At 45.3% G+C, this 12115-nt stretch overlaps 1 protein-coding gene across 1 annotated transcript in view; it reads right to left on the reverse strand.

Annotated features, from left to right (window-relative positions):
- Positions 1-499: 499 nt before the first annotated feature.
- Positions 500-12115, reverse strand: part of TMEM232 (transmembrane protein 232) — a 142513-nt gene continuing 130897 nt past the window's right edge. The window contains exons 12-13 of the mRNA XM_025203533.1: positions 1289-1536; positions 500-632 (exon numbers count right to left, since the gene is read on the reverse strand). Coding sequence (XP_025059318.1) covers positions 500-632; positions 1289-1536 — 381 coding nt within the window. The remainder of the gene's footprint in view (positions 633-1288; positions 1537-12115) is intronic.

Raw genomic sequence — 12115 nt, forward strand, 5'->3', positions numbered from 1 at the left:
TAAGTTGTTTAGATACTTGATTTTTCCAAATCAGGAAGTGATGTTTTATATTGACCATAAAAAAATGGCATAGAAAATACACAGCAGGAGCACCTTGTGGGTGTGCTTTTTATTTTAAGAAAAATGGGGCACTACAAAATGAAAGCAACTTCTTAATTATACAACAGCAACAATTATACAATGCCTTTCATCTTCAGGAGATTTTACTATTATTAACTAAGTTAGTGTACTACGGCAACTGAAAGATACATAGCAAAATCAAGTATGGCAGGCAAAATTGGTTTGAATATCTAGTCAACATTTCATTTGTATTCAAAAGTCAGAATGAGTGTTACATGTGATTTTTCTTCCCCTTTCAAAGAAAATAATACAATGAACAATAATAATTTCCTACTTACCTCTGAACATTTGTACACAAGTTTTGTAGGTAGGCATATCCATTTGTGCATGAATTTGTGTAAACAGTTCTGTTAATTTCTATCAATTCCACAAGACTTATCTACCACTGTCCATTTACACTAAGAATTATAGGGGCAGCTGAAGAATTAAGAACTACACTACAGAGAAGAGACAAAACAAAAGTGTGGAGTATAAAAGATTTAACTGACATTCTTGGGCACCATTCTGCAGACCTGTTGTACAAAAAGAACATCAAAAGACTCAGTGGAACATAAAGTTAGCATAACAAGTAATGACTAGTTCCAGGATTAGGCAAATGGTCAGTATTTTGCCTGAGTATGATGTCTTTGTAATGTGTAGTTGAAATGTCAATCTTCTTATTGGCCCTCTGGAATAAAATGCATGTGCACTAATAGAACTGAGTTCCCTGAAGTTACTTTTGTATGTGGCACGACTGCAAAATTGGGCAATAAAGACTTCATTTAAACCCAGTGTACGATATTGAGTGATCTCATTTTACTTTGATTACCGGTTACCTTCTTGAAAACAGCACTGCTAAAGCACCCTACTCAAAATAAATTCAGAAAGCCCTTAATCTTGGGCAAGATGTTTTCCTTATTTAAGCACTTGCTTTAGACTTGATAAAGCATCAGACTGAGATGACATGCAGACAAGACTGTCTAAATGCAAAGCATAAAAGTGTTTCATCATAAACATTAGACCTTATCCAGAAAGATTAACTATTTTGCCGAACATTTTCAGATGCCAGATTCAAGGGGCAGGTATTGTTGTAAATTATAAATAATATTAACTTGGGATCTCTGCCTCATTTTTATAAATGGAGGAAAAATGGAATATATGCATGTGCCATGACAGAAAAGACTATTACCTTAAAGAAGGACGTGCAGGGTTTTTTTCCATATGGGTCTGCTTTGAGTCTTGATGTTGTGGTGAAGGTTGCTTCTTTAGAGGTTTGTTTGACAGAGGGATGTTGGGGCCAATGGGTGGTAAAAAGAACTGGCACATTGCACTGGCAATTCGCCCGCCTATATAGTGGAAGGAGGTTATGGTTCTGGGAGCTGATGGTGCTTTTCCACTTGAACTAATTAAAGGGTTTGCTAGAGCCTTTGCCTCATCCTATTGAATGAAAAGTGGAAAAAAAAAAGAATGACATATACCAGAATAAACTTCTTAAACCAAGCCAATGACAAAAATGATCAGAGCTATAATCCATCTGCAGACAGAATTATAAATAAAGCATGTAGTGTTTAATTCTGTTTTCCATGGCTCACTTTGATTCACTGCTTCTGCTTGACTCAGTACATGTAAGGGAAAAGTACACTCCTGATTATTTGCTTAAATTGATAGAACAAAATGATAAAAGTGAAATAATATATTTGTTTTTAATGTTTTGGAAATATGAATAGCATCTCTCAGTTCTAATAAATAAACAGGGTTTTTATTTGTATGTTTCTCCCCAGTGGTGAAAATCTACTACACATGCTTGTGAAGACATTTTGAATAAGTTACCAGTCTTATAAAGAGGTCTTTTATAAAATTTAGACCCATGGTTTGAAGTATAGCTTCAAGTTGCATATGCAAGCTTGCTTGTCCAACCATCAGTATGAAAAAGGCAGTTTTGTACACAAATAAAGTAAAAGGTTTGAGTATGTGATTTGCAACTCTAAAATGCTCGTTCATAATGATTGCTAAAATGGGTTTATATGTGCACATAAAAGCACATGAAAAATTTCAGAGACCAGACTGGAAATTTATTTAAATGGGACATTGATCAAATGTATATTGGCACACACAAAAATAAATTATAGCCTTTTTGATTAAATGTTTGGAATTGTCCCTCAATCCAAGAGGACAGACATCAGCTGTTAAAGAGTTAAATTACAAACTCAGGCTATTTTTTTTTTTAAATATAGGTTTTCTTTCTTATTTATATGTATATTCTCACAGTACAAACAAACCCACTAGTAACATGTTTCTATTTCTATTCACTTGGTGATGATGTCCTTGCCTATTTTTTAATTACTTTTCTTCTCTAAGCAAAAACATCAGATGAAGCACCCATAAGGCATATTATTCTTGGCCAGAATCTGGCTATAGTAATTGAAGCTGCTGGCTTCAAATCTCATGTAATGTTATAATCAGCCACTTTTTATGTTTACAATATAATTGCTCTTTCTTGAAAGTAAATAGGATGTCATATCCTGTCAATTTTTCTTGAAAATACCAATGACAAACTATTTTCTGAATATTACAAATCTTTATGCAGCCTTTTACCAGTCAGTCAGATTTGATTTTACTTGCCTGTCAATCCTTGTAACGGTAAACAGATGGAATGGGGAAAGCTTTTTTGTATTTGAATGTCAATCATACTCCTTAACATTACTGGGACTTGCTTTTGGGTAACATGTTTATTAATATCATTATGTAGGTATATTTGGTCAATTAAGAAAGTTAGTAACTGTACATCTTGTTCCCACAGTTTGCTGCAGTTTGTAAGCATTTTAATTGTTGTTATAGAAGCTTCTACTACTGTCACTGTACAGTTACAGATGTGTCAGCATTTTCATTATACATCCTAGTTTTTAGGGGTTTATGACTCAGCTGTAAGAATATATTCCATGAGGCTCAGCTTACATGGCTCTTCTGCACATCTGATTGTGTGTATAAAATTTAATGTAAATTATTTTGACCTTTTTACCATAATAGAGGGGAAAATGTTGCAGTGTTGCAATATTTTTCTCTCAAATGTTTTATAGTAGAGGTGCCAAAGATACAGCTTATGAAGCCATATCATCCAGGCCACAATGCTGCCTGTTGCATGCAGGATGTGCTAGCCCTGGCTCTGGTCCCATGTGGTGCACAGAGCCACAGAGTGCAGACTACATATGGCATGGGGCTAGTCTGTGGCAGGTGCTACATGTTCCACCCATACCAGATTAGCCATATGTGATGCATGTGGCAGGTGGGGCTGGATCTGGTGCACATACCGCAAGCAGCCCACATGGCCAGTCCAGGGTGAGCCTAAACCAGCCCAAGGGGCTGGGCCCAGAGACTGGCCCCACACCCCTCTTCCAGCCTGCAGGGACCACCCCTGTTTTATGGTATCCTTGTCTCTTCATAAGAGAATCTTGAACCTAAAACAAATACAAAGAAACCTCCTTTAACTGGTGAACAGAGAACTTGTTCTCTTCTATTCTTACTTTTAATTTTATTTTTTTTTTGGTGTATGGAAAAGGTGGTTTCCTCCAGATCCAAATTCATAGCAAGCAGGCCCACTATAAATTCCTTGTTCATTCACAGAGGACTTGGGGCCAAACCCAAAATAGGAGTTAGATGTCTAAAACAGGACTTATAATACTAGAGGTGCCTAAATCCAAAGCTGCAATTCAAAACCCCACGCAGTGCCCACTAAACCCTGAAGGTGCCTAAGCTCAGATCCTGCCTAAACTTTTTAAGATCTACAAGGGACCTGAACTGATAGACATCATCAAAGCACACTGTAGCAGGGCACTAAGGTGCCTGCTCCTCTTAGAGCAGAGAGGGCGCAGCACTTGAGACAGGCCTGTGGAGAGCCCAGAGCCAAAGAGGGCACGGCACTGAGACGGGGCTGCAGAGAGCCCAGTGCCAGTGAGGGCACAGCACTTGAGACAGGGCTGCGGAGAGCCCAGTGCCAGAGAGGGTGCAGAGACAGGGCTGCGAGAGCCCGACAAGGACAAGGAGCCAAATTAATAAGAGTCGTAGGCAAGACAATGCCTATGTCATCTGCGAGGCTTGGGGCATGGTAAAGGGATGGTCAGAGCCACGCATATGTCCCATAAGGCTGAGAGACTCGGGAACCACCCACAGTGAAGTGGGACGTCAGGGGGTTTAGAAATATCAGGGTTAATAGGATCTAGCCCAACCGTGTCCAAAACTAAAGCTCAAGGGCAGCTTCCCTATATTCATCATACTATCAAGACTTGGTGGGCAAGAATGAGGGTGCTTGTAGGGCAAGACTGGCACAGTTAAGGACCTGGGGGTAACACGGCCACCCCCAGGTACCCCGCTCTGTTACATTGGTGCATTGGCCATGTGAAGAGAAGGAGCCTGTGTCCTTAAGAGGGAGAATGAACCTGTGGGCCAGAGTATAACAGAGGACGGATTTATAGAAAGGCAGTGGGACTACAGCTCACAAGGTTGGGCTGAGCGGGGGGATTCCCACTGCCAGTGATCTTACGGAGTAAAACTGAGGCCCTGACTGAGAAAGGTAAGGCCAGGGTTACAACTCAGGCAGAGAGCATGGGCAGGTCAGCTGGTGGACATCGAGAAAAATTACTGAAGCAAAAGTTGGGGGTGTAGCTTATGTAAAGGTTTGTAAGGGACCTGAAGAAAGACCCACTGGGCAGGGGAAGATAGAGTTCTGGAAGGAAGATGATGCCCAGAAGGCATTGGGGAGACAGTAGGAGATCTGGGGAAGGCTTCATGATCTCCAGAGAGCCATAGGGAAGCAAGAAACCCCACAATCTGCCCTAGGAAAGAGACCAGGGTATACAGGGGTGGAATATAGATGAGCCAGATGGAAGGGGGAGAAAAACCCCCCAAAAGTAGGCAAGAGCTCCCTGGGGAGGAGTGAGAAGATTTGGGCCAGCCCACAACAGGGCTCATTTTTGACAGACAGCAGGTACAGGAGTGGGGGAAAGTTCCCCCTCCCCCCCCCCACCCGCAGGAGAGTAGCAGAGGAGAGGGTAGACCCTAGAAGGCAAGGAGCTCAACCAACTGAGAGTTCAGCCTACCAAGGTTGGCTAATGTGGGGGGACTGCCCGGTGGTGGGGCAACTCCCATGAAATCCCACATGGTGCGCTTTGGGGAAAAGGTGAACAGGAGGTGCCTGAAAACCTCCACCTCTACGTATCTGAACTGTCGGTGAGCAAGAACAAGAACTTAAGAGGACCAAGACAAAGGACGTGAGATGGACAAGCGTGAAGACCCATCCTGGTGAGTCTGGGTCTTAAGGGGGGAGGTGTGTAGCAGGGCACTAAGGTGCCTGCTCCTCTTAAAGCAGAGATAAGAACCCAGGTGCAGGTTGCCATGACAACTGGTTGATGAAGGAATTGGCTGCACCTGTACCTGGTCAGCTGGCTGGAGGAGGCAGGGCCTTTAGCCCATATAAACCCCAGGGCTGGAACCAGGAAGTTAGCCTCTTACCAGCAGCCAAAGGGGAAGGAGCCTCCGGAGAAGGGAGGGCCCAGAGATGTGGTAGCCAGCAGATACATTCCCCATAGAACAAAGGGGACACCAGGAGATCATAAGGTATCCTTGCTTACTAGGCACCGAGCCTCAGAGGGGGAGTTTTACTTTTTTAAAGGAGCAGAGCATGATGTGAGTTCTGCATTAAGTTATAGCCCAGGGACTCATGATAGTTGATGGTTAAGTGCGTGCTGTCTGATAACAGCTGGTGGTTTGGGTGAAGCTAGTTGGGGAAGAAGGAGGCCTCATAGGGGCCCACTGCAGCGTGGGGACCCCAGCACCAGAGAGCGTGCAGCATTTTGGGGGAACAGACCCCGGCGCCAGAGACGGCACAGCATTTTGGGGCACAGACACCAACACCAGAGAGGCCGCAGCACTTGAGAAGGGGCTGTAGAGAGCCCAACGCCAGAGAGGCTGTAGCACTTGAGACGGGGCTGTGGAGAGCCCAGCGCCAGAGAGGCCGCAGCACTTGAGACGGGGCTGTGGAGAGCCCAACGAGGACAAGGAGCCGAATTAATAAGAGGCCTAGGCAAGACAACGCCTGTATCGTCTGCGAGGCTTGGGGCATGGTAAAGGGGTGCTTGGAGCCATGCATATGGCCCATAAGGCTGAGAGACTTGGGAACCATCCACAGTGAAGCGGGACATCAGGGGGTTTAGAAATAACAGGGTTAATAGGATCTAGCCTGACCGTGTCCAAAACTAAAGCTCAAGGGCAGCTTCCCTATATTCATCATACCATCAAGACGTGGCAGGAAAGAATGAGGGTGCTTGTAGGGCAAGACTGGCATGGTTAAGGACCTGGGGGTAACATGGCCACCCCCTAGGTACCCCACCCTTTTACACACACCTAACGCATACCAGCAAGATCAGGCCCTCCCCAAAAATACAGTTGTAGTTACTTTCTTTTTAAAACATAAATAAGGAGTAGGAGTTGGTCATGGTTGTACCACCACCCATCTTTTACAGAAGTGGCTAGTGGTTACAGTTGTCATTCAGGCAGTAAGAGACCAGGGTTCTGGGCTGTCTTCAGTCTGAGAGAATCCCGAACTGGAGCCCTAGGTTCTGGTATCTGCTCCCAGGACTTTTTATGCATTTTACATTAACCCGTCATTCAATTACAAATGCTTAAGTGTGTCCTTTGGTGATGGCCGAGGTGAGGACCAAGGGTCTTTCTTTTTGTTCTACTTTTTTGTTAGGATTCTTTTGAAATGTAGTACTGTATTTGAAGGAGTTAGGTGTGCTTTTTGAGGAGAGGGTGACAGCCACAGCTGCTCTGTAGGACAGGGGGTATGGGCTGGGAGGGGACATTGGTAGAAGGTAAGGGCATCTTCCGTGGGATTGAAGTGTGGAAGTGGAGTGGGAGTGTGGAGAAAGACAGAAAAAGATTGCATGCATTCAGATGTGAGTGGCAGCTGGGAGGCATAGCTGGAGTGATGGGGAGGGTTTGTTTGGGTTGTCTCTGAGTTGTTTGTTTATTGTAAGCCACTCTGAGCCTTTTGGATAGGGCAGATACAAATCTAATAGATAAAATCAAAATAAAAGAACAGAAACAATCTTGGGAAAGGGGACTGGAGCCCACAACTCCTGCCCTCCCAACTGAATGCCCTCATTACCAGGTTTTGGAGCCAAGCTCCTCTCTCAGGGGTGCCTCCTGAATCTTGGGGGGAGCACACTTTGTGGGCAGGCCCGGGGTGGGCCAAAAGCCCCATATACACTCCTATACTTCTGTGCCATGGCTTAGTGCTCCCCCACCACCGCCGGCCAGCACAGCAAAAAACTGCCCCATCCTGAGCAATGCCAAGTTGGAGGCCAATCTCAGGGGGGGCATGCGCCCCCCCTCCCATATCCCCCTTACCAGTCACCTGTGATTGAAATGTCTCTTAGGGTAGGGAGGATCTCAAATCCAGGACTCATGCTTCATGGGAAAGTGTTGTAGCCACTAGACTATTATATAAAAGTTGGGGGACTCCACCACTTCTGGCCACATCTTTAAAAATACTGAGCCCTGTTTAATTCTTTCAAAGAGCATTTGCAGGCACCTCCCTTCAGAAGAGTCCAGGATTTGGCTCCCAAGTAGCTAGAGATGCCTGCCTCAGATACCTAGGCTCTGGAGAGTGGCAGAAATTCAGGTATCCCAATGTTCCACATTTTTTTTATTGGCTAGTTTGATGCCCCTCCTTGCCCAGCCTGTGGTAAACAGCAGTTTCTTCTCTTGAAGTACAAAGGAAATATGAATGTAAGGCAACACATTCATGAGGCTGGCTTTATGTCAGTCAGAAAAGTTACTCATTCGTATTTTCATTCTATACCCATTATTATAATTTAGTTCTACAGAAAATAAATGTAAGAGAAACCTATAAGAGAGGACTATATGACATATGAAGAACATAGCATTTAGCCTTATAGGTCAAAATGAATAAGAATGTAGTCATAGTTGCGTATATAAATGTATAAGAGCAGGGTAAGCAAGCGAAAAGGAGGGGGAGAGGAGTGAGAGAGAACATTTTTTAATCTTTCACTTCTCCTAGCAGATGGTAGAAAGTACTTAGACATGATGACTCTTCCTAGATGTGCCAGCATATGCTGTGGAATTGCCCATACAGAAAAGCCTTGCTCATTGCAAATCTCTCAGGAACTATCACAAACAAAGCACATCCATTAACATTTGCTTATTATGTGAATGTGTGTTTGTGGCAATTTTCTATTTTCCTCTCAGACATTAGGGCCGCAATTTAGTCTGTTTGATAGATTTATCAGATTAAGTTCTCAGCATTTAGGACTCTGCTCTTTTCCCTTTTCTTTTTAAAAATGCATACTTATCTTCTTTTTGGACTCCCAGGTCCAATACTCACTCTTGAGTCTTGTTAGCAAGCCCATACCTTTAACTTATGATACCAATTCTGCTGCCATGAATCTGAAAGCTTGTTATGGGCATGTGGCAAGCCCAAACCTATAAGCCAGGGAACCCTATGGGGCCAAATTTTTCATAGTTTGCACCAATCAATCAACCACTGATGTCAGTAATAAAAGGTTGCTGAGGTACAAATAAGTCACATATACCATGCCTCTATGGTATGGTGTTGTATGGAGGTACCCCAGACAACTTTGGTACCAGAAGAATTATACCTGTATCAGCACAGTATTCCACCCAGTGTAATTAGCCCTACTGAGAAATGGGATTTTAGGTACATAGCAGCACTGAACTAAATCAGCTCTATTTCTTCTCATACCTGAGTTAGCTTGGATTAGTATTAGGGATACTTTGTGAGTGATTACAGCCAGGGACTGCTTCATATCAGCTGCCCTTTTTTGTTCAACACTAATTCTCAGAATATTACTGACCACACAAAAAAGCCATGGTCAATTTAGAGAGAAGGCAGGGTACATTTGCACTTTCTGGAATAACTAAATCAGAGATGTATAGTGTATGCTTTTGTGAGCCCAAGCTCACTCCATCAGATGCTGTGAAAGGACAGGAACAGAGCAGTGTATAGAATGGAGTTTCTGTTTTCCGGGGCAAGGACAACAGAATTCCTTTGGTTGTCACCTACAGCCCCAGCTTCAGCACTTTTGGAGACATCAATAATGACCTCCACCCCTCCTGGAAAAGGACAACTGTCTCAAGGTAGCCATGAGGGGCAAACTTGGTTTGCAGACAGCCCCCAAACCTCAAATAGCATCTCTCAAGCAACAGGCTACTTAACTCCTATTCTCACCAAGGCACTAGACATTGCAACAGACCTAGATGTCAGATGTGTCCCTTCGTTAATATAGACCACTTCATCTCTGGACCAAATAATGCAGATTATAATATCAGAAGTTCATTCACTTGCAACTCTTCTCATGTCATATATGCCATCACCTGCTTATCATGTCCATCTGCTGTCTACGTTGGACAGATGGGGTGATCCTTATGTGTAAGAATGAACAAACACCAATCTGACATCAGTTCCAGAAGGACATACAGTTCCGACAGAACACTTTATCCTCTCTGGACACTCCATGGTTGACTCAGGGTAGCAGCTCTTAGACAGCAAAATGTTAAAAACAGTCTTTAACACAAAACTGTGGAACAAGAAATCATCCAGAGACTGAATTGTGGTAAGTATGATCTAAAGAAGACTATGGATTCTTATCTCATTACCTTGATTAATTTTTGTGACCACTGGGCACAGCTACACATACAAATAATCCAGGAACAGTTTACTCTAAAGTACTCTAGAGTAAGCTCTCCCAAGCATGCATCTACATATGCAGGGACACAGGAGCAGATTTGCTGCTCCTAGCAGCAGACTGTTCCCACTCCCTGTGGCCCTACACTGGGCCCCTGCAGCAGCCAGGGGGAGCGCTAGGCTCCCCCTGGGTGCTAGCCCAGGGGCTGACAGGGGGCAAGGGGCCAGGAGATATCTGTATCCTGGCAGGGTCTGGGACATTGCTCCCTGCCTGCTGCTGGGGCCGACTCTGCCACCAGAGCCCAGGTGAGAACAATGTTCCCCTGCCTCAGGCTAGGAGATAATGATCTCCCAGCCGGGGCCCACTACTGGAGTGGGGCTGGAAGCTCCCTGATGCCTGGGCCCTGGTGGTGGAGCCTACCCTAGCACAGGCAGCTCCCAGGGCCAGGAAGCAATCTCTCACCCCCTGCTGCCCGGCTGACCAGGAGCATATTTGCACTGGTCTGACATCTACACGTGTGCTACTGTGTAGTAAGTAATCAAGCAAATTAAGATTAGAGCAAGTTACTGAACAGTATGTATCTCTTGTGTAGATGGTGAGGCTTAGTGTGTAGTAATTAGCTCTAACCTCAAGTAAAGCATTTCATGCAAACACGCCCTCTTCATTCCTATTGGTTTACTGCTTGTTTGCCTCTATCAGCACTGTCTGGCTCTCCCCTCTCCTTTCTTTCCTCTCCAATTTCTCCTTCCTTTCCCTGTCTTTTGTATTTAAATCACTTTTTCCATTTTATACACTGCTCTGTGCATGTCCTTTCATAGCAACTGAAGAAATGAGCTGAAGTTTAGTGTCATGACCCAAAGGCATGATTTTGTGTGTGCTTCGGCACCAGAATTATCCCCGCCAAGTTGCAGCTTCATTGCACGGGAGAGTTTCCTGTTGCAGAGGAGAACCCCAGTGCAGGGACGAGTTTCCCGCCTGTTTGCAGCTTCTTTTGCAGGGTGCATTGCTCAAGTTGTAAGAGAAATGCACGGTGCAAAAGAGTTCTCGCCACCAGTATGCAAATTCGTTCCCCGCTATTGGCTAGTTTTAAATTATTCCCACGTGGCGGCTAATGATTGGCCTGTTAGCTGTATAAGAGGCTTGAGCAGTTTCCGCCCAAGCAGTTTCCACATCCATCTCGTGGGGACTCTGGATACACGGCAGGATAATAGAGACCCTGTGTGAGATTCAGAGGAGCTTGGCGACCTGATCCATTGCCCACCTCTTCCCGTCTTTGAGCGCAAATTTTATAAGACGTATCTCCGATTCCGATTTTGGTGGCGCATTCACCCAGAGCATCCGGAGCTCTGTTCCGTGGAGCCTAGCAAACTCCACGTGACCGTCCGTGTTGTCTGTGTCTGTAACCGCAACTCAAGCAAGTTTTCCAGCCTACACCACTGCCATCTCAGTGTAAGTAAACAATCTTTAAAACTACCGCTAAGCGTTTGTGCCTAATTCCAGTTCGTCGCCCTCCCTCTCCGATCCAGCGTGCCTGGGCTGCTGGCCACAGCCCGCGTGCAGCACGAAAAAGGGCTCAGGTCGCTCCCGGCCCGCACATGGCGACGAGGATGGGATCAGGAGAGGGCTCGCTAGAACTGGAATTAGTTAAGAATTGTCCTTGGAAGAGTGGAAAGCGCGGCGTGGCGAGCGTCGCAGAACTGGAGGCGCATATTGTTTATCACCAGGCGGGTGGAGCGGGCGAGAGATGTGTCAGCAGACGCTTTTCACTGCGGAAAGAAGAGGGAGCTTCTGAAGACGAAGCCCTTGGAGGGGGAGAGGTATATCTTCACCCCGCAGCGTTCGGGTGTATTGTGGGCAATGAGCTGGTCTTATTCAAGCCCCTCGATACCGTGTCCCTCACCAAAGTTGACCCGGCGGGCGCGGTGAGCCCAGATCTAGCTCGGGAGTGTGCCCGTTGTCCGAGATGTGCCCAAGAGATTAAAGAACCGGGGCCAATCAATTGGTTCTCCCCTGGCATGATGGTGCCTAGATTGAGGGGTCACGGGCGTCCGTCCAAGCTCCGTGAAGACCCGGAGACGGAGAAGCGCACCGTAAAAGAGAGAGTGGCCCTATGGGACAACACGGGGGGGAAAAGTGAGTGCAGCTTTTCAAACTGTGACTGATCTAATGAATGAAGGTTTGAGTTTGAAGGCCCAGCTGCGTGTGGCCGTTCATGCGGTCAAAGAAGCGGCTGAGAAGAAAGATCTCGGAGCGCCAGCCCAAGATGGCGCCAAGCCGAAGGAGAGCCGAGTGGA

This window comes from Alligator sinensis, unplaced genomic scaffold, assembly GCF_000455745.1.
Source record: "Alligator sinensis unplaced genomic scaffold, ASM45574v1 scaffold30_1, whole genome shotgun sequence".
NCBI lineage: Eukaryota > Metazoa > Chordata > Crocodylia > Alligatoridae > Alligator > Alligator sinensis.